Source organism: Pavona decussata, unplaced genomic scaffold (genome assembly GCF_977016875.1).
Source record: "Pavona decussata unplaced genomic scaffold, jaPavDecu1.1 SCAFFOLD_391, whole genome shotgun sequence".
Lineage (NCBI taxonomy): Eukaryota > Metazoa > Cnidaria > Anthozoa > Scleractinia > Agariciidae > Pavona > Pavona decussata.
Genome location: NW_028145763.1, coordinates 795,031 through 818,249, shown reverse-complemented (window position 1 = coordinate 818,249; position 23,219 = coordinate 795,031). Strand labels below are relative to the sequence as shown.

At 37.7% G+C, this 23,219-nt stretch overlaps 2 protein-coding genes across 3 annotated transcripts; one reads left to right on the top strand and one right to left on the bottom strand.

The window, feature by feature from the left end:
- Positions 1–222: 222 nt before the first annotated feature.
- On the bottom strand, positions 223–6,802 carry LOC146451251 (uncharacterized). The gene is made up of 5 exons (XM_085099267.1): positions 6,383–6,802; positions 5,539–5,622; positions 2,883–2,980; positions 2,369–2,478; positions 223–1,482 (listed from the first exon to the last, which is right to left on the bottom strand). Exons 2-5 carry the CDS (start codon positions 5,580–5,582, stop codon positions 1,123–1,125), a joined length of 612 nt encoding a protein of 203 aa, XP_084955393.1. The 5' UTR covers positions 5,583–5,622; positions 6,383–6,802; the 3' UTR covers positions 223–1,122.
- Positions 6,803–14,201: 7,399 nt separating this feature from the next.
- LOC146451250 (trace amine-associated receptor 1-like) lies at positions 14,202–18,831 on the top strand. Of its 2 annotated transcripts, none has more exons than XM_085099254.1 (2): positions 14,202–14,556; positions 17,230–18,831. In XM_085099254.1, the coding sequence occupies exon 2, from the start codon at positions 17,424–17,426 to the stop codon at positions 18,630–18,632; it is 1,209 nt and encodes a 402-aa protein (XP_084955380.1). In that variant the 5' UTR covers positions 14,202–14,556; positions 17,230–17,423; the 3' UTR covers positions 18,633–18,831. The 2 variants fall into 2 exon arrangements, with proteins under 2 accessions (XP_084955380.1, XP_084955379.1); XM_085099253.1 differs by having other exon boundaries at positions 14,202–14,560.
- The last annotated feature ends 4,388 nt before the right edge of the window (positions 18,832–23,219 follow it).

Below are 23,219 nucleotides of genomic sequence, written 5' to 3'. Positions count from 1 at the left end.
TGTGGCCGCATTCTACTCATCGGCACTGATCATGACCCATGAAGTTTCCGACACACAATTTTTAGAAATGAATTAACAAACTTTATTAGATCTATTAAGTGAATTTAATAGGTTTCATTGTACAGAGAACGTCCTATTATGGTACTAACATAGCATAATAACGTACTATATATATATTCCTTAAAGTTGTTACATTTCCATACAATAAATATTATTAAACATTTGTGTATGATTTGAATTTGTTGAAATATAAAGACTTAACTTGACAGTGTACTTATTATCTATATATATTATCATCACGAACGATTAGAGAATTTAAAAAAAATGGGACTAAAATATTAAATATTTGTCATGTGTATTCATCATGAACTATTATGGCATCATAAAAATGGGACTAAAATATAAAATGTTTGTATGTTTTGAATTTGTTAACATATAAATTGACCAACGTGTAAGTGTATTTTTGATCCACACAATTTTACATTTGAAACTAGTTTCTTGCATATTACTATATGGCAAGCTATTGGCAACTATGTTCAAGAGACGATTAAAACTATTCTTAGGGCACTTATTACCAATAGTCAGAACTGGCCGGCCAGACAAGTCCTGTCATTAAGAGAACTCCACTATTGATCAGGACTGTCCACCCAAATCATTCGATTTGTAAATGGTCAGCATGACGGTGATGGATCTTTTAGCAAAAACCATAGAAAACAGACTACTTTGTTTTCAAGAAGGTAGATCTGACCGGCCAGTTATGACGTTTGGTAAGTGCCCTTAAGTGCCAGTACCTACTGCCGCGCTTATTTGATGCCAGTTTCCCAGAGTTATCGACACAGCATCCTGTAGTGTCAGGGGGTTAGCACAGATGATATGTCAAACAAGGTGTTAGATAAAATGAACTACTGTAAGAAGCACTTTTACAGTGGAACCTCGATATATACATAGAGCAAACTGCCAGTTCTTTGTATCAAACACTTTGGTATTACAATTTTCTTTATAGTACATTAGAGCAAAAACGGTGTAAGTCCAATGTGTGAAATAACAAATTCACAATGTAAGAAACAGAACTTTTCCAGTCCCCCGAAAATATGGAGGTTCCACTGTCTTACACATGAGTGTTCAACTCTGGGGTTGTCGCCCTGCCCAAGAGGGAGAGTTTTCTGGCAGAGGCCTGTTTGAAACATTTTGCCCAACTACTCTCGAGACTTTAGCTGCAGTTCTTTTTTGCCTTTTGGTCATGCGGGCCTGGTATGTGGCATCAAGAACTGCTTTGATGTTCTTTAGCTTTGTCCTCTCCCACTGCAAGGGCTTAACATGTCTCGGAGGGGGACCAGTTGTTTGCTCTCTATCCCCTTCATCACTCTCCTCAGACGACATGAAGTCAATTGCATTCTCTAATGCCAATATGGCCCTCATTCTTTCCTTATCATTTGAGGTGAGGTTTGCTTTTTCTATCATCTCTTGTCGATAGTTAAGTTTCTGAAAACAGAGCCAATAATGGATGAGTACATGTATGGTTGAATAAGGCACAAAAGGTACACATACAGCAAATGCAAATAAATATGTATGTGAGTGAGGTCACTGAATGTTGCAGGTGATGGTACCGGTCAAGCAAAGAAGAGATTACATAAAGGCATGAAAATGTTATAGGTGGAAATTTCCATATAAATCATTAAATAAATAAACAACTTTATTTAATGAGAGTTACACTTGACAGTATTTCAACTACGGAACTAGTGGCCCTCGATCCTACATGTAAGACTATAACAGCAAATTGAAGGGGTGCACAGGAGAAGGCCCTAAGTGACTTTTGATGTAAGGTCAAATTCTCCTTTTATTTTACAAGCAAAAACAAGGAAATTTGGAGGGAGAATCTAGCAGTTTATCAAAAGTCACTTAGGGCTTTTTGCCAGGCACCCCTTTGAATGTAAAACGAAATAAAATTTAGGTTGCACTCAAACTAAAATGATCCACTTTGTCATATCTCTTTAAAAAGTAGCTATGAGTGGCCTATCTAAAAGAGGTTAGAGATATTCCCTCTTTCTTTGAGTTGCTGGCCAATGCATTCCCGAGTCTGGTTGTAGACACGCTAAAGGTTATCCCTCCCTCCCTTTTCATGTTTCACATGCTACATGCATGTGTAGTACAATGTATAGACAGACTGTTAAAAACTAATTGTTTGCATTTAATTTTGCAATCTTAACAAACCTTTCTCGGGTAGACTGTTAGAGAGGTCTAAACGTTGTCTGCTTAATATAGGTCTCATTATTTAATTGTAATGAAAGTACCGGTACTACAACTACATTATGTAACCACTGGTACTATTATTGCTTTTTTGACAAGTACATGTATGTGAATGACCTACCCTTTGCATTCTGACTCGGCGTCTTGTCCTGATTCTATGTTCCTCGTATTTCCCCTTTTTCCTCCTTACCGCATCATCGCGGATGCTCCGCCAATACTGGTGAACTGCCCCTTGAAAGTGAAGGGAAGGAAACACAGCGCTTACTAACTGTATAATGTTTTGTGCAAATCGCTCTGAACTAGATACATGTACATGTAAACTATTGAGTAAGCTGTAGTAAAGTAAGAGAGCTGCAAGTACAGTTCTATTTAAGGGCACTGAAGGATGATAAGCAAGCTTATCACCTGTACCATTGACTTCAGCACAGTCAAGTTTCACAGATTTCTTTAACATAAAATGTTATTGTTTATTTCCTGGTCTTTTTTTTCTGTAGTTTAGAGATATTAGACACAAAATGGCGGTTCTGATGCACCAGAATTTAAATATAGTGAATATGGTGGCAATGCAGGACACTAGTGAACACCCTGATCAACAAGTGAAATTTTATACACTTATCAGTATACATATCTTGTACCTTTAATCTCTGCTTTAGCCCATTTTTTCTTCCCAAAATTTCCTCTAACTTCTTTTACAATAACTTGTTCCACATCCTTGTTTCCTTCGTCATGATACCTCAAAAGGTTCAATACAAAACATTGGGTCAAATTTCAAATACCATAACTATGCATTTCATGTTCCCAACTTCCACACCATGAAAACACTAACAGTTTGCCTATCAAAATGTTGTACATGTATTGCATTTCAAGAGATAATTATAATTAAAATAATTTGTTTTGAGTTATCACTGTGGCTTTAACATATATAATTTATTTTAATGAATTGACTACTTGATAAATTAACAAAATAACATTAGACACAGCCCACTAAAACATGGCTGGCCCTCAGCTTGTACATTTACATGTACATGTATGTTAATGAAGATACTGTCGCTTCTAACAAACAAAAACATGAAGCAGTGTCTTTTTAATTTAAGAGCTCTCTGTCATTTTTTGTTCAAAAATCCAATCTCAGATCATTGACAAAAGCACCATTATTTCCACTCAAAGATGGACAAACAGTCTAAGCACAGCCCACTCAAAGTTGGGCGGCCCAACTTTTGTCAATGAAAAAATACATGTACATGTAGACCATATACTAAAAAAAAAAGACCGGGGTGAGCTTTGAAAAAAAAATAATGAGGCAGACTACATGTATTAAAATATAAATTTAAGATCATTCATCAAAATATCCAATCCAAGATCATTGACAAAAGCACCATTATTTCCACTCAAAGATGGACAAACAGTCTTAGCACAGCCCACTCAAAGTTGGGCGGCTTAACTTTTGTCAATGAAAAAAATACACATAGACCATATACTAAAAAAAAGACAGGGTGTTGCACTTTGAAAAAAAATAGTGAAGCAGACTACATATCTTACCATGTGAATTTTAGATCATTCATTGAAATATCCAATCCAAGATCATTGACAAAAGCACCATTATTTCCACTCAAAGATGGACAAACAGTCTTAGCACAGCCCACTCAAAGATGGGCGGCTTAACTTTTGTCAATGAAAAAATATACATAGACCATATACTAAAAAAAAAAAGACCGGGTGGTGCACTTTGAAAAAAAATAGTGAAGCAGACTGCATATCTTACCATGTGAATTTAAGATCAATCATTGAAATATCCAATCCAAGATCATTGACAAAAGTACCATTATTTCCACTCAAAGATGGACAAACAGTCTTAGCACAGCCCACTCAAAGATGGGCGGCTTAACTTTTGTCAATGAAAAAATATACATAGACCATATACTAAAAAAAAAAGACCGGGTGGTGCACTTTGAAAAAAAATAGTGAAGCAGACTACATATCTTACCATGTGAATTTAAGATCAATCATTGAAATATCCAATCCAAGATCATTGACAAAAGCACCATTATTTCCACTCAAAGATGGACAAACAGTCTTAGCACAGCCCACTCAAAGATGGGCGGCTTAACTTTTGTCAATGAAAAAATATACATAGACCATATACTAAAAAAAAAAAAAAAAAAAAAAAAGGGTGGTGCACTTTGAAAAAAAATAGTGAAGCAGACACATATCTTACCATGTGAATTTAAGATCATTCATTGAAATATCCAATCCAAGATCATTGACAAAAGCACCATTATTTTCACTCAAAGATGGACAAACAGTTTTAGCACAGCCCACTCAAAGATGGGCAGCCCAACTTTTGTCAATGAAAAAGTAGACCACACACTCAAAAAAATACCTGGCGGTGAGCTTTAAACAAAAAATAGCGAAGCAAACTACATGCATTACCACATGAATTTAAGATCTATTTCATCGTAATATCCAATTGAAGATCATTGACATAAGCACCATTATTTCCACTCATAGATGGACAGTCTTAGCACAGCCTACTCACAGATGGGTGGCCCAACTTTTGTCAATGAAAAAATACATGTAGCCCATATGCTAAAAAAAAAAAAAAAAAGGAAGCAGACTGCATGTATTAAAATATAAATTTAAGATCATTCATTGAAATATCCAATCCAAGATCATTGACAAAAGCACCATTATTTCCACTTAAAGTTAGACAAGCAGTCTTAGCACAGCCCACTCAAAGATGGGCAGCCCTATTATTGTCAATAAAGTAGTTCAAATACTTGAAAAAATTTATGTACAAGAGAATTCTTAGAGAAAAAGAGCGGTTTTAAAATGAAGATAACACACAAACTTTCAGGAACGATTTAAATTAAGGATGGCGCCTACTATTGTTACTGCGCATTTGTTCTGTGCATCGTGAGATGCTCGGGTTTCCTAAGGGTAGTGCCTACTAATACAGGAATATTTTTGCGTGGTTTAAAACTATACGAGAAAGCAGAACTTACCAAATGCTTTTGGTATCTCAAAAGAAAATTGGGGGTAACCATGCATTTTTTAGAGATAATTAAGCTTCAAGTTAGGAAAAAAATCCCATACATTGCTTTATATTTTGGCGTTTTTTAGCGATATAACTGCTTAATTATCTCTGAAAAATGCTTGGTAACCCCCAATTTTTTTTTTTTTTTTGGATTCCAATAGGAAACATGAGCTTTTCCCGCATAGTCATAAACTGCACAAAAATATTTCGGTATTAATAGGCACCGTCCTTGTATTGGAAAAAGTCATGTTACCAACCTGACATCTGTCAAGAAACCTGTGAAATCATCCCTTTGCTTCATTAACTCGTTGTAGGTCTTTCTCACTGCATCCTTTATGAAACTGCCAGTAAAAAAATAATTGTGAGTGTGACCATTGTGGTTGAGATGTCTGCAAAGCCCCATACACTTAAGCCCGAACAAGGCAATTTCATACCATTGCTTCAAAACCACCAGCAAAAAAATTTATTTTTTCACTGCTAGTGAAAGGGAACAAGGTTTTGCTTCAATTAATATAGTTTAGCACTTTTTGGGTCACTACTGCTGAGTCCTAAAATTTTAATTCTCCTCAAGTTCTGCACAGGGTAACAATTCACCCCCAAAATGGGGCTTCCAAACACCTCCAGCGCCTTTGCAAAATCACCCTCCCTCCCCCCACCTCATCGTTTTAGGATTACTGTTCCCCATTTTCCTGCTTATTTCTTCTTGATGCAAAAAGATTAAACGAACAAAAGTAGAAGTATTAAAACGTCAGGATACAGCTACAAGCGTAAAACTTGCATGATAGATAAGTGAAAATTCGCTCGCTCCAAAATGCGCGCCATTTTATAGCAGTTTGGTATAAGCTTACTGAACTTGATCTGTTCGTGAACAAGGTGTATTAATTTAAAATGATTGTTCATATACCATGTTAGTTCGCACTTTGTGGTGCAATATTTGAACTTAAACCCAGATATTGAACTTAAACCCAGCTAAGGACCACCACAATGATGCAATTTACATCGGGTCAAGCGCGCACACGTGAGGCTGATATGAGAGTAGGGCAAATAAAAATTGGTTGCAACATTTCCTAAAGCGATAAGATCGTTACAGAAAATACTTACCGAACAACTAGGATCAACAGATTAGCGTTTTCTCTCGTTGAAAAGCTTTTCCTTTGCTTTGGGATTAGCCAGATTGTCCAACCGTTCGTTGAGCTTTTGGTTCACCTTTCGTAGTTCAGCCAGCTCGTTCATGACCGCTTCCATGGGATTTGGGGTCGCTCCTGGTTGCATTGGAGCGTTGCTCAAGCGCTCCTCCGGTGAAGTCGTGCTTTGTGCGTCCATTTCAAGATTATAGAGTTGCAACCGCACTTATAAACAAAAGATGAAACGACCGAAGCGGGACCGAAGCGATGTTTCAAATGGCGCGCTTTGGTTGAGACTCGCTTCCAAAACGAGGCAGGCATGCGCAGCAAGGATGAAAGGGGGTGGTGTTCACCCAGTTCACCAAAAAGGCTCAAAGGTCATCGTTTACTCCCACTACTCGAATCGATCACCAAGGGCTTCACCGAGGTTTAATATATACAGTTTATGAAGAGGGCTGCAAATCACTGCCCTTTTTTTAGAATACAGGTCATCTTTAAAAATCTCTCGGGGGTCAAAACTTTGTAGTGTTAACTTACCTACGTTTATAAGTCCCATTGATCTGGGTTACATGCTTACCTCCCTGAGGGCGCCTTGGATGGGTGTGTGTGTGGGGGGGGGGGGGGGGGGGAGGCGGATGCGGGCTTGTTTTGTTGTAACGAAAAACATAACCCAGGTTAGGTTTAAATGTACTTTTATTGGACTGAGTTCTGGGCCGTTTGAGCTTAGTTTTCACTTATGGCGCTTCTTTAGGTATAACAATTTGTTAATTTCTCATCATCGTCACCATTTTACCTAAGTATCCTCCTGCCGAAGACGTCTAAACGCATGCTAATTAATTATAAAGGCCCGCAGGTAATGAACGCCTTAATTCTCTGGAAAATCAAATAACATTAGGTTCTCGGGCTTTAAGTTTGTTGTGAAAATTGGGCAACGCTCCGTAATAGCGTTCTCGACTAAAATATCGCTCTTTGAGACAGCTGTTGGGAGGAATATAATATATTATTAAAACTGTGCTCGTGTATTTATCTTGGAGTATTAGGAATGGAAAACCACCAAATTTCCGTACGAATCCGTCTGCGGAAAAACCATGGAAACGACCTTCTACGTTTCAGCGAACGTAAACGCAGCGGAAACGTGTAATACAGTTGTCATTTTTCTCTTACACGTTTCCTGTCGTATCCGATCTGCGGAAACCCAACGGAAATTTAAACTATCGGGTTTCCGTCACTTTTCCGAATTACGGAAACGCCTTATTTCACCCTGTGAGTGGTATAACTGAAACAACGTACGTAATTCTTGCAATTGTGGTATTCAGTCATTGTAATCTTCTGTTTAGAAGGTTTTATTAAAACGCTGTACCCAACCTGAATTTTCATGCTCGTTTCCTCGAGGAATAAAAGGAGTCCTGCAGGGAGGAACAAATGTATGTTGGGTTTTGCAGCGTATATTCGTTCTCCTACCCCTCAACCGAACAGTGCCGAGTATCGTCCGAAGATTTCCGAAGAACTTTCGAGTGATTCTTATTCGGCTCGAGACATAACGAACATCAAACAACATGTGAATAGCTCCGAGCAATCTTCGTTCGCATTTTATTCAGCCAGGCATGAAATACGCAGTCATTGAAAAGTTATTGGAAAATAAAAATCACGCGATACTCAGGCAAAGTTTAGCCTTCTCAGCTAACAGTTTTCATAACGTTTGTCAGCTATCAATTAATTAAAAACCCTGCATTTCTAAGCAGACAATTAACCCTTTAACAGTGATCAGCATCGAATTTCTCCTTGTAATATCAATGCTTATTCAACCCCTGAGCTCATGAGAATTACGAATATGATCACCAAAGGTGAGTTATCTCTATATTTTTATACCTTCTCCCGGCCCTGAGTCCTTTTGTAAGAAAAATATGAGGACAATATAGGAGAATTAATACTTTGTATTAGGGGTTGAAAGGTTAAAATTCTGGCCAATGGCTCAGCCTTGCTGACGCTCTAAAATCGGGTTTATATATTTCGTACCATGAGACATGTAGCGAGAATATGTCCCCAAAACACCTAACAGTAAAAAATCACGATAAGATGGTGGGCAAATGTCCCACTTGTTACTGGTGGTTTTAAATCCTTACAACATGGATTCGGCCCATACCGTTCTACCCTTTGAGTTCCTGCATTTACGCCTTCATTTGCGTCATATCATGGGGGGATCGTTCACGCGAACACAAAACTACAAGCACGTCCCAAGCAAGTTACCACGAAGCCTTGATATAATCGGCCATCTTGGAAAACCACTCTTAATACGCAGGCGTCCATGGAATAATAATAATAATAAAAGTCTTTATTTCCTCACAAGATAAAAAATGCATATCTCATGTCACAATATTTAAGTAAAAAGTACAAACATCTAAGTTATTTACAATTAAAATACGCTCACATAGCTAAATTGTATTTAAAAATTAGGCGATTAACGTAAGCTAAGAGTTCTTGAATTCCTTGAGCTTGTGCTTGCACTTGCCTTTTATCAACCACAAGCACAACCAAGTGATCATGGAGCCTTGATTATCCGTCATCTTGGAAACCACTGTAAATACGCATGCGTGCATGGTATTCCTCGAGTTTGCGTTTGTATACAGCTGTTTCGACAAAGGTTGTCCAAAAAGCGTAAAAGCGCACGCACCATTGCAGAAAGGTAGTCTGGGAAATACCCAATAAATTTCAATAAAAGCTCAGAATTCATATTGCCCGTCGTCTCAAGTCTTCGCTGTGCGGTCGAAGCATTTTGGATTCTGAGCTTTTATTGAAATTTATTGGGTATTTCGACCGCTGTACGGTCGAAGCATTCTGGATTCTGAGCTTTCATTGAAATTGGGTATTTCCCAGACTACCTATTTTGTACAACCTTTGTCGAAACAGCTGTATATAGAGCGTTTTCATTCACGTGACTACCGGCCATACTGGTTTACTGAAACAAAAGAAAGTATTTGCATAAAAATAGAGTTCAATTCCTAGAGGTTTAGTTTGGGACACGAACATGGCCGCAATTACTTTGTTTTGGGACACCAACATGGCCGCCGTGACGTCATGTGAAAACACTCTATAGTGCTTACTTTGTGGACATGAGTTCAGCATTGGCGCTTGTGTCGCTGGAGAAGTCGTACTCCATAAATGACTGCGTAGGGGAATACGCTCGTGAAACACACGAAATGTTTTTTATTTCTGAAACATAAGCACACTGCCATAATTCATTTTCTACTATATATCTCATTATTTTTTTTCACAAGAACTTGTCTTCTCTCGAAGTATATATAACCTCTTCTTATGCGTATGTAGAACATATATGGCCTCTTTATGTTTGGGTACATAACCTGATACAAACACTTGCATGTGTAAGGCAAGAAAGATTCGAGATTGCATGGAGGATGCCTGTTGTTTTCCAACCAACAGGGAATGAGGTTGGTTGTTTTCTATCGTTCAAACAATCCCCAACAGCTGGATTTATATATTATTGTCATTTAGCCTTTTGACGCAAATGAATCCTATTAAAAAAGATTTTCACAAAAGCCGTTTCTTTTCAAAAGCATATCTAGATGATAGCAATTTTGCGTCAGTATGTTATCAAATCGATGAATCAATGGATTTTATCGCCAAACCTTACGAGCGGTTATTATATTAGAACACGTTTTATTTGTATTTTTGAGATAAAATAAAAGTTGCCAAACAGAGAAAGACTACCTGATCGAGTTGGTCAATCAGGGAAATGTGTTTGTCACTCAACTATTAAAAAAAATGATCACTTCATCAGAATTTAACATATTTTCAATTCCTAAGAGAAAGCTGTTGATCCAGTGTTTTACACGGATCTCAAACTGCCAGATACACGTGACAAAATTTGCACGCTCCGGTTGGTTTAAAAGCTCCTGAATTATTATCGAGTTTGAGACAAACGTGCAGGCGTTGAGCCCACTTTTGTGGTTGTTAAGAATTCACCAATTCAATTACCTTTTGTTGACCAATGATGCAAAGTCATTTGCAGCTGCTGTAAACTTTTAGTATATATGTTTCGCAACGACTAAAATCCATTCGGAGTTCAGCCGGCTAAACATCACTGAAGAATCTTTCTTTCTTTAGACCTGAAAAATCAACCGAACTGCAAAGGCGCGCCAAGATATAACTATAATTTCGAACATAATAGAAAATGGCTCTTTTTTTTTTTTTTTTCAGTTTATGAATGTATTAAATTGAACTTGGCCGAATCGAAGCTGTTTCTTTGGTTTGCAGTCGTGAAAAATCCCCACAGTTTGAGATGCATCTTCGAAAAACACCAAAAGACCGCTATACAAAGCTTACAATGTGTTTACTCTCAGCTCAATTTATTTGACTAAACACTAAACGAACCGTTCTAAGTATACGGGAACAACATGAAAGGATTCCTTGCACTCAGTCCCTGATTAAGTTATTGTTTTGCAAATCTTGCAAATTTCCGCTGAGTCAACCACTAAATTATCTTCATTTAATCGCCTGTAAAAAAAAACTGTGTTTCCTCGTAAAAGCCACCGAATAAGGACTGCTGACGTCAGCGACCAAAAAATCAAATGAACCATGAAACAAGATTTTCGGTAAACATGTTCTTGGTAAGGCATCTTTCAAGACGCAACTTTTCGGCATCCGACGAAAAAGAATAAGCGAAGTAAGCACTGGAACATTAAAAATACACTTGCTTTGATAAGGTAAAGTTCGTAACAGTATATCTAGATAAACCTTACGCTTAACTATCTAAAATACTGAAAATTAATAGATAAATATTTTCAAGTTTAATCATGTAGTTTTAAAAGATTCTTGTTGAGTGCGGTTTGCAATGTTTCCGATTTCCGATCCTTGTTACCAATTTTTTTTTCTAGAAAAATAAATACATATTGCGAGTGTTTTCACGTTTGTTAATCTTAAATTTATTTTGATATTTCAATATTTTGGTGTCCAGCTGCCTAAACGGAAAAGGAAAATTACGGTGGTTGAAATTAAGATGGTTCACCGCCAGCATTTATATACAGCAACAATTAGTGTTATACCCTAGGTTAGCCAACAGGAGTATTTATTCAAAAGATATTAATCGCGTCAGTTATTCGTATTTAACAGCTAGAGTTTTCTTTTATAAAATGTTTATTCAGAACTTGAGTATGTAGCATGGACAAATTTATGCCTTTTGTTTAAGGACGGATAAAACTTTTGCAGTTACGTACGGAGTAAGGTCGGCTGCGATTTTCGGATAGTGATTCTGTTTCTTTGGTTATTTTATTTTCATTTTTACTTAAAATATATATATATTTTTGCTAAAGGATACTAACATTGTAGATCAAACAGTGTTTATAGCTGACACAAAAAGCCTTCCACAAGGCTCTAAAACGAGCAGGGAACTAAATAATTTGCTTTAAAACTTACCTCCCTAAGCGACTCAAGGGTGAACAAATTCAATACAGACGAGTTCAAGATTTTCAGTGGCAAATAATTGAACAACAATTTTTTTCCAAGCAAAATGGTCTTGATGGCGAGATATTTCCCCCTATTTTGAAACAGTCATGTCGTACGAGGCAATTTGAGCGCAGGTATAATTGTTACTTTATTATTTTTTTTGTTTTTTTGGACCTTTATTGCATAACATTTTGAATCATCCGGACCACTTTAATCGTGAACTGAAAACTTGAGAATTTTAATTTTTCTGAATAGTGAGTGAAAATCAATTGCGAAATATAAATTATCTCAGTATCAATAGCGTAAGGCCGCGGAGGTCAGCCGAGAAGGCAGCTGTTTTAATTTTTAAGGTTGAAACGAAATGACAAGCCTTTTTCCATTTGGGATCTTAAACTACAAATCATAACACTGAAATTCGCTTTGTTGGAGTTCATGATCAACAGTAAAACCATAAGAACGAGATAGATAATTACCAAAGAAACCGCACTTGATGCCGGCGCCACTTTTCGTACTGAGCTGCTATAAAAAATATATGGAGAACGAACTGAATATTTTAGTGAAACGTTTTTTAGTTGATTTGTATTGAGGAACGTCTGAAATATTAAAAAAAAAATGATCTTAGCAATCGGTTTTATATTAGACATAAGAAACTACCAATGCTTTTATTTACGGTTCAATCGATTCCAAAACAATTTTGTCCCAACTGCACCGAAAACGAGAGTTGGAAAAGATCATTCAGATTCCTAGAGTAAATTAGTATGGGTAATCATTCCAAATGGTGACGAGTGGAATTTGGAAATAATTTCACGCTTGTTTTGTCAAAATTCTTATAATTTCATGAGCATTTAGGCGAGAAGGGCTCGGGAAATTAGAAGACTTTTGATAAAGCACAAGTAAAATTATTTCCTTATCTCACCAGTATGTCATTTGACAGTTTGATTGCCTTTTAATATCATGGGCGACAAATTACGCTCACAACTGCTGAGTTTTTGAATTTGTAATTTCACATGTGAAATTATAAATTAACGCTTAAATTTCGCGAATTTGTCCGGCACCCTTGATATTTTAACCTAAAATATCCTTAACGATGTAATTATTCAAAGACGCCGAAATATTCTACTGCTGATTGGATTAAATTTGAGTTATCCCCGCTGAAAAAAGCAAGATAAAGTATATAAATTAGCGACACAGAAAACATCGCTTTGCTTTTGTTAAGGTTGCGGAAATTGATTCTCAAGCTGAATTAATGCAACTAAAATTACAGTGTGAAGCGAATTTTTGAAATTCACGATAATTTCATGGAATGTTTATTTTTTATGATATGGTATTGAGATGAGTTTTCGCCATGTTGAAAATTGCGTAGATTTTTAACAGTCGGGTGAAACCGAGGACGTGATTTGAAAACGGAGTCGAGTGTCACTGTACCATTGGAAAGTACATGAAAATCGCGCTTAGGGAAACTGACGTATCAAAAGTTATAAAACGTATGCGATTAGTATTGTGAAAATGATATTAAGACATTTCTTACGTGGACGAAAATATTAAGCTGCGTTTTGGCCAAACGAAAACAAAGTCCTTCTCCCGTGAGGATGGGGTTGGGGAGTGGATACTCGGTGACTGGAAGTTTTTATACAGGGAAGCTGCTCCCGGAGGTTAAATCCCCCGTTTCTGCCTGTTACAAACTAACTCTTACTTGAATGGTACCCTTACGATCGCATTTTCGACTGATATTAGAGCTTTGCAAGCTTTTGCACAACAGCGACGCATGCGTATCATCCACAGGACCGGACGAAGGTTAGATTCATGTATGCTGATAAACGCTTATCCCACTAATGCCCCTTAATTTATTTGCAAATATTCTCGTCCCTTAAAAGATAAGACGACAGTACGCAACTTTGGCTAATTCCTCTAGGTCTGAATCATAATCGAATTCTCTGGGTCGTGTAAAATATGGAGACCCATTAGGAAACACTTTTGCCAACGTTCAATACTCTAACGGGCCTGCTTGATGAATGATCACTCGATTGTGTCAAAGGCTTTCTTAAAATACGGTAATAGAAAGATCCCGGAGATCTCTTTATGATTTAGCGTGATTAAGTATACCAATTAATCAGTGAAACGGATATTTTGAACAGTACAACAATTTTTAATAAACACCAGTTTCATCCGATTGGATATGATTTTGGTAATACACTCTCAATTCCCTTGAAAATAGTCTTAGAAGCGATCTCATAGTCGATCAGCTTTCCATTGAGAAAATATGGATGCCACCCGCTGCACCAAACACAATAGTACTTCAGCTGGTGCAATTTGATAGGCTAAAAAAAGACTAATCATCAAATGAGCATGCGTGCAACCACCGAGTGGCGGAGAGGACTAGGTCATAGCTTTACATCAAAGTTGTCAACAATGATACGTGACTTATTAATTTCGCTTAATGCGTGCGACGAAACAAATTATCAGACTAAAGCACGAGGCTTCCATAGCCTTCCTATGAATCGCTACGATTTATTTGATTCTCAGTAGAGAGTGCCAAAGTGTCTGGCTAACGCTAAATGACAACAGGTATAAACACCTCAAAACCAGCAGTTCTAGATTTCGACGCTAAAAACTGACTTTGAGCATCCAAGTATACCAACTGAAGCAGAACTTTCCTGAACGGACGGAACTGCAGGAGTGAAACAATAACAAGTAGGTTCTAGCACTTTTGCATTTTGTTATCATGAGATAAGATGAAAGTAGTATCAGACAGTTTTTTGTTTTGTTAAGTTTGAATCTCTTTCGCAAGTGAATTTTTCAGAGTGTTAGGTACGAAAACATTTCACATGAATGATCAAAATTTACCTAAAACCTCTATTAAAACGAACTTGTTTTGTTACGGCCGACTCGTTCAAATGAAGGAGCAAACGCCCGGGGGCAAGTCTCAAACTGTTATTTACTTGCTTTTCTGAAGGTGTATAGCCGATAGTTGGCATACTTCCTGTCGTGTTTGCGTATTACTTATCGATTTTACCAAAACTATTGCAATCACTAACTACTGGGAACATAGCAAAGACCGCTTTAGCAAACAGGAGCAATTTAATTTTAGTTTAAACCTTTCTCTAGATGAGCGTTAGCAACGGCCTACTGAGACAAAATTCTTTCAGCATGCAAGGCTGAGCGAGAAGCCAGTATTTTCAGTATATTTGCCTAATATTTCGATTAGACAAAACTAACCTTCCTCTGGGGCTATTAGTCTTGAGGAAGTCGGGTTAGTTTTATCTATATTAACCAAAAATATTGGGCAAATTTCTTAAAATACTAGCTCTTCGATCGGCCTTCCATCTTGCGAAAGTTTTTGTCAAAATGTTGTCGAATCCTGCAGAGAATCTGGGAATAAGACACAGCGAGAACTTTATGAACAATTGTATTAATGAGTCTTTCTTAGCGGTTTCAAACGCAATCGAACATCAAGCCAATGGTGTATCAGTTATTGGCACCCTTGGGCAATAACATGCTTGGTAATTATTATAATCCCATGTTGTTTTGCTCTTTGTGAATGACTTTCCAAAGACATTAGCGTGAAACATAAGTGGACCCTGTTAATGCGAATTTAATATTTTTCTACGCATTTATTGCAAATATGCTTTAGTTCAACTGGCATTTCTGACGCAAGAAGACAGTCACATTAAGGACCTAATTTCCCCACCGGCCATAGGCTAGCTTTCTTTCGCGGGTGCCGAAGGAGAAACAGACAAGGAAGCTAGATAGATTCTCTGCTGGACATCACAGTATATTCAACGGATAAAGTTTTGTACGGTTTCGGCGGCAAACGGCCTTATCACGGTTTACGACGCCATTTTGACGGGTAGGCAAACACGTCCGAAATAACAGTGTTTGTATGGGAATCCGATGTCAAATAATTTTCATAAAATATCGCTTCTGAAAAATTCATGAATTGGAAACTTTTGGAACTAGGGATAGGATTTTAAGAGAAAAATTGGAGGGATCTAGCTGTGCCAGAAAGCGTCCAGTCGTGTTTTGAGCTTTCCATACATTTCTCTGTATTTTTTCTCCGCGAACTATTTTTAGTAGCCGTTCACGGCTGGTTCGCTATACAGACAAATGTATGGAAATTTCAAAACACGACTGGACGCTTTCTGTCACAGCTACATCCCTCCAATTTTGTTCTGAAAATCCTTTTCCTAGTACTAAAAGTTGCCAATTCATGAATTTTTCAGGAGCGGTGTTTTATGAAAATTATTTGACATTGGATTTCCATACAAACACTGTTATTTCAAACTCGTCAAAATGGCGTCGAAAACCGTGATAAGGCCTAATAGGCCTTATCACGGTTTTCGACGCCATTTATTTCGACGCCGTGATAAGGCCTAATGGGCCTTATCACGGTTTTCGACGCCATTTTGACGAGTAGGCAAACAGGCGTGAAATAGCAGTGTTTGTATGGAAATCTTATGTCAAATAATTTTCATAAAACATCGCTTCTGAAAAATTCATGAATTGGAAACTTTTGGCACTAGAAAAAGGATTTTAAGAAACAAATTGGGGGGATGTAGCTGTGCCAGAAAGCGTCCAGTCGTGTTTTGAACTTTCCATACATTTGTCTGTATAGCGAAACAGCCGTGAACTGCTCTAAAAATAGCTCGCAGGAAAAAAAAATACAGAGAAATGTATGGAAAGTTCAAAACACGACTGGACGCTTTCTGGCACAGCTACATCTCTCCAAGTTTTTTCTTGAAATCCTTTTCCTAGTGCCAAAAGTTTCCAATTCATGAGTTTTTCAGAAGCGATGTTTTTATGAAAATTATTTGACATCGAATTTCCATACAAACACTGTTATTTTAAGCCTGTTTGCCTACTCGTCAAAATGGCGTCGAAAACCGTGATAAGGCCTAATTAATAGCGCGGAAATGAACGCTCACAAAAATTAACGCGACTGCAATTAATGTGCGCGAATTTTTACAATCTGCGTTAATTTAATAGAGCATTCTGAATTCTCGGTAACTGAACAAATTCTACTTCATATCCGATTCATTGTTTTTATTCTCTCTCTGAGGCGACCAATGGCGTATGTTTCTTGTTGAGAGGATTTTCCCTTTTTTGTTCAAAAAATTGCTACCTTTGAATCTGAGTGTTTTCCTCATAATCAGAAGAATTGTGTTCATTTCTATATATTAATGAAATGGGGGAGGAAATAGTCGGCTCCGGCCGCTTTTTAAGAAGGAGATTTTTTCCATCCTGACCATTCTCGTCACAAAATATTCATTTGTAGTTTCCGTGCAATTAGAAAGCGCCAAAAACATATCATACACACGATGTTTATGCTCCTATTGATGCAAGTGTTCGTGTTTTGACTTTTCACAGTTACACTAAAGATTGTTGCCGGAGCTAGACAGCGTCCTAAAGAGTCCAACTTTTTAAAAATACCGAATGTGGCAGAGTGAAAGCCTGAAACAGTTTTTCCATTCACAGCACCTGATTGAAAGTATCTGTAGAGATAAACACGTAAGTTGAGAAAGCAGAAATTCTACGAATTAAACGCAAGCGCCACAACGGCAATGGCATTGTGGAATCGTACGGGAGCGAATTTGTCAACGGAAGAAATACTTTTTCTAGCTTCTGAAGTCGCCACTGCTTCGTCGACTGCTGCCAAAGTCTTCAAAATAATACCGCTGGCGTTGGTGATGATGGCATCAATTATTAGCAATACTGTGGTGGTTTATGCAGTTTACGCAGACGTACGAATGCATACACCGACCAATGTGCTCATTGGGAGCCAAGCCCTTGCAGACTTTGGAACAAGTTTTCTTGTGATTCCATTTGCGCTTATTTCTGTAGGTGCAGATGGGTGGATCTTGGGCGACAATTTCTGCTTCGCGAACGCCTTTTTCAACTTGGTATTCACGCAGACAACTGTTCTACAGATGGCTATAATTGCCTTCGAAAGGTATTTAGTGATTGTGAAACCATCACTCCAAGCTGTTAGTTTAGGTGATGCCGTACGACTTGCTGTGTCAGCTTGGAGTGTAAGCTTCCTTGGAGCGTTTCCATGGCTAGCCTTACTAACCAATAACGTGAAGGTGGATTATTTTCCTGGATTCTACGTTTGCGGACGGCGCTACCTACATCCTCTTGGAGGGCTAGCCTTATTCACGGTCATTGTTACAATACTTGTTTTTGCAGTTCTGCCATTGTTTGTCATATCGTTCTGCTATTATCAAATCCGCAGGGTTATTCGCCGGAAAAATCAGAGCGTTTGCCCGATGGCTCTTTCCAACACGCAGAAGCTAGCGATCAATGTGTACGCGAGTTCCGCATCAATGTCGAAAATCGTGATAGGGACAAGTTTGATTCAAGTTTTTCCGGCGTGTGTTGCGATGCTTTTGGACGGACTTCAAGTCGGATACATTCCGCATGGTCTGGAAACTGGCCTCAAATGGGTCATGTGGTGTCATTGCATTGTAAAGCCTATCATTTACGCGTCAAAGAGCCAAGCATGGGCGAAAATCATTAGCAAATACCGCCGTAAGTTTCCGTTGTGCTCAGCGATCGGAACAAGGCTCAATGTGGTTTCCGTTTCCATATTTGCAAATCGTTTCAAGCAGTACAGGTTATCGAAACGAAAAAATGAGAACAGTGCGGTAAGCAGAGAACCGAGTAAACAATCTTTACCAACGGAACAAAATATAGAAAAGTCGGCATGGTTCTTCGCAGCAAAGCAAGCATGGCGGACTAATGCAAAAACAGACGAATTTTGCGCTTTATAATTAATAAAAGTCCTGTAAACTTGATGTAATAAAACTGTAAGAGAACTTTGCATTTCTTTTCCACATTAAGTAGCCTTCTCTTGACAGCAAGTCTGAACGAAAACTTGCACACTAAGTTAATTTTTTTTAGGCTTCAATTAAAGCGGATAACTTGCTTAAAGCATTGCTAATTTGAAGTAATATGTCATACTCGAGGAAGTGTGTGAAAGAAATGTGATGTTCTGTTTTAACTGGTGAATAAATTGTGGATGTATTTTTCACTGTCAGTGACACAAATATACTCGGAAAAGAAAATCGATCCGAGCTGTCGCAACAGGACTGTTGAACTTAGCGCAGCTGAGTTTTCCTTTTTTGTTTTTCTTTTGTTTTGTTTTTTTTTTTGTATTTAACCAACTTTGAAAATCGGATGAAGCACTTTTTCGAGTGGTTTATATAGCTACTCATACCATCAATAATTCTTGGGTATATTCAAAGCAAAAGTTCACGAAATTTTATGACAATCAAGATCACTGACATTTCCAAACCTCGTTCACGTATTTATTTTCCTTGTTTTATTCCTTTTTTAGAAGGGATTTTAAGACAAGAGAACGTACCTTATTATAGGAAATTAACAATGCACTTTATTAAGGCGATTTTACAAAATTCGCGTTAATTTAATGCATCTTAATAGGCCTTATCACTCGATTATCACGGTTTTGAAAATAACTTACAGTGTTTGTATGGAAATCCGATGTCAAATAATTTCCATAAAACATCGCTTCTGAAAAATTCATGAATTGGAAACTTTTGGCACCAGGAAAAGGATTTTAATAAAAGAAATTGGAGGGATGTAGCTTTGCCAGAAGGCGTCCAGCCGTGTTTTGAACTTTCCATACATTTGTCTGTATAGCGAACCAGCCCTGAACTGCTACTAAAAATAGTTCGTGGGAAAAAATACAGGGAAATGTATGGAAAGTTCAAAACACGACTGGACGCTTTCTGGCACAGCTATATCCTTCCAATTTGTTTCTTAAAATCCTTTTCCTAGTGCCAAAAGTTTCTAATTCACGAATTTTTAGGAAGCGATGTTTTATGAAAATTATTTGACATCGGATCTCTACACAAAAACTGCTCTTTCGAGCCTGCTTGCCTACTCGTCAAAATGCCGTCGAAAACCGTGATAAGGCCTATTAATGTCGATGTAAATGTGATATAATGCACGCTCAACATTGTTATTTTAAAACACCTTTATTTCATTACATGACTCCTCTATTGGCTCCTCAGAGTTACTATCTTTTGAATTGACAGGCTTCAAAAACACTTAGAAATATCCGTGCACTTGTCTTGGAAGGTGTTATTGACGGAAGCCAAAACTTAGTTAGGCATTCAGAAATGTAAAGTCCGAGTTTGCAGAATTATGAAAATCGCAGTAAATAAAGCATGATCCTTATCGAAAAATTCGCGTTAATTTAATGCATGTAAACCTAACTTTTGAAAAATTCGCGTTAATTTAGTGTAACGTAAATTTTCTTCGCGTTGTCAACGTGCATTGTTAATTTCCTATAATCAGGTAATGATAAAAAATTGTTCGACCTCTTGACTGGGAAAACTTTCAGTAGAAATGCGACTTCTGACGGTTCCAATAAAAATTTCAATAGACAATTGAAGATAGTACATGTCGCCCCTTGTCCGTATAGCCTGTTGGAGGATTGTAAATCCTGTATGAACAGGCAACACTTCATAACGAACAATAGGGTGATTTAGCAACAGAACGGGAACGTCATTTGAGGGCGCGAGAACGCGCGGAATAGTCTGAACGCAACTCTATTTCGATTATCTTATCAGTAATCTTGATGCACACTCCCTTGTCAACTGACGTTCCCCTTCTCTTGCTAAATTATCCTAATAATCAGCGAGGCCGCGCGCAGGGGGAATAGGGAAAAGGCGACTTGAAATCTAGTATTTTCTCGCAGCTTACATCGCTCATGACAGCTCTGCCGCCATAACTTTATAACCGTGCGCGAACGATACCTCCAACCGCGGCACAGTCTACATTGATCATCCTTCTCTTTCTCGTCCAGTTATATCGTTATATTTCCAAAAAATAAGCTCATTTTTATCACCTTTTGTCTCTATGAGTTTTTTTTTTTTTGAATTTCTTGATCAGTCTGAATCACTTGATCAATTTCTTTTCAGCCGAACTTCCATTTTGGTTTCATATGGCCATCAGATCTTATAACAAAAAACTTTTATGAGACCTTATTTCTACCGGAACTGTTTGCACTGGAAAGGTCGCGATAGCCACAAAGACCTGAACATCATATTCACGTTAGATTCTATCATGGCAAAATCTCGGCAAAGGCTCACCCCACCCTGTTTTTTTATTGGGTGTGTCTAAGTGCCTTACTTGCATGATTGGCGGAACTGGTAAGGCCCCCAAAACCTGAGGTTTATATCATAAAGGCTTCGATTGTTCACTGGATTGAACCAGATAAAATAAGGATGGCGATTTTTGAAAAGTTCTGCAGAAATGTCAAAGAGGATGCCAATTAGTCGCGAGGGACGCTATCTGTTATCGGATGTTACTACTTTCGTACAGAAAAGGGAGATCTTTGAAAGACGCACTCGTAAAAGCAAATTAGCATTGAAGGTCAGTATTCTTCCTATCTCGACCAATAATGTTTGGCCTGTCTTCGTTATTTTACCATCATTGTAATTGTTTGTTCTTAAGACTTATTACAAATCACGACAACGTGGTATTGTAACAATTCACGACAGCTCGGATTATTACAAATTACGACAAAAGGTTATTACAATTCACGATAGGTACGTTATTACAATTCACGACAACTGTTATTACAATTCACGACGAGAGTTATTAAAATTAACGACAGCTATTACAATTCACGACGATATTACAATTCACGACAGAACAACGGTGCCTACTAACAGCGAAGTATTTTTGCACGGTTTATCACAATGCGGGAAAAGCAGATCTTGGTAGCGGGTATTGAAATCCAAAACGAAAATTGGGGGTAACCACCATTTTTTTTAGAGATAGCTAAGCAACAATTATTCTAAAAAGCAGTAAAATACAAACCAATGTATGGCGCTGTTTTCCAGGTTGAAGCTTTATTATCTCTGAAAAATCCATGGTAACCCCCAATTTTCTTTTTGGATACCAAAATCACTTCCTAAGTTTTGCTTTCTCCGCATAGTTTTAAAGCGCGCAAAAATATCCCTGTAATAGTAGGCACCACCTATAGGAAATCCGAGTATCTCCAGATGCGCAGAACGTATGCACAGTAACAATAGTAGGCACCGTCCTAAAGTAATTTTTAAAACTGAAACGAACGCTTAGGACATGGCCATTTAATTTACAAGTTTCTAATGTCAACCGGAATGTATAATAAAATTGCAAAACAAATTCGTGACTGTCAACTATGCAATGATAATTTTAGCCCGTTAATAGTCAGTAATAAAGCTATTGTTTATCTCTGGCTGTTCGTGAGTTCTGTTTTCAAAAGGAAGGATCGAAATAAGTTGGTTAGTACGGTGGTTAGTGCTGCAATTTCAAACACATGAGGGACTCTTTGTATCCTATGTTGACTAGTAAAAATAATCCCATTGAATGTGGATCGGGTCTGCTGAAAATTCAAGAGCACTAACATCTATAATATGTGAAAAGTTATATTCTTTAAAATGGATCACTAAAATATTACAGCCATTGTATCGAGAACAAAAACTATCATAAAGTTTAGGGGCCGACGTAAACTGACAGGGACCTTAAGCAGCGACGGCGACGACGTCAACGAGATCGTCAGAAAACAGTAGTTTTAATTAGCAAAACACTGGCTCTGCACCTGCATTATACACTTTGGTACATTTCTTTGTCGTCCTCTGCAAAACAACAACGTGAAATGACCAAATTTAAGGTTTATGGAGAACGTGAACGCATGATGATTAATTTTCCTTTCTCTTTCTGATCTTATCTTATAGCGACGGGCGACGTGAGAAAAGATCAAGACATAGGACATGATTCTTAGCATTATGTTTCAATTGCGGTTTTGTTTTGTTTCCGCTTGCCGAGACTTCTAAGTTTTACGCACCCGAACACAAGTGATCTGATAACGTTCAGCCGCAAATAAAAAAAGGAAGCTCATGAAGCGCTATTCACGGACTCGCGAATTGAAACATTAACAAGCGCGCCTCCAAATATTCGCGTCGCTGGAAGATTTTAAGACCTTTACCTACTTTAAAGTGTAGCTTAAAGCTTTTGTCTTCTTTTATGTCTTTTGTGTCGTACTCGAACAAACGCAAGTTTTTCCACTAAATACAGGATATTCGAAGCGCGAGAACGTGAGGGATTCATAGAAAGACCGTTCGCGCAAATATCGCAACGGGTGGTTACACCGGCAGCAATATGCTGTCAATCAAAGTAAAATTTAACTTCCGGTGGAAATCGCTTACCTCCCAAATTCTCGGCAAATACTCAATCTTTTTCGAAAGTTCTTTTTTTTGTTTGTAAGAACTTACTAGGAAGTTTATTTTTATTTTAAAAAAATGAAAATCCAAAAATTTTCTTTCTGAAGGTACACGGTAACTTTA

Bases quoted from the DNA above. Each gene is read 5' to 3' on its own strand.
- LOC146451251 (XM_085099267.1), bottom strand. From the start codon at position 5,582: ATGAAGCAAAGGGATGATTTCACAGGTTTCTTGACAGATGTCAG. The intron at 2,981-5,538 runs GTTGGTAACATG...GAACCTTTTGAG, and splicing joins GGTTTCTTGACAGATGTCAG to GTATCATGACGAAGGAAACA. The intron at 2,479-2,882 runs GTACAAGATATG...TTCACTTTCAAG, and splicing joins GGCTAAAGCAGAGATTAAAG to GGGCAGTTCACCAGTATTGG.
- LOC146451250 (XM_085099254.1), top strand. From the start codon at position 17,424: ATGGCATTGTGGAATCGTACGGGAGCGAATTTGTCAACGGAAGAAATA.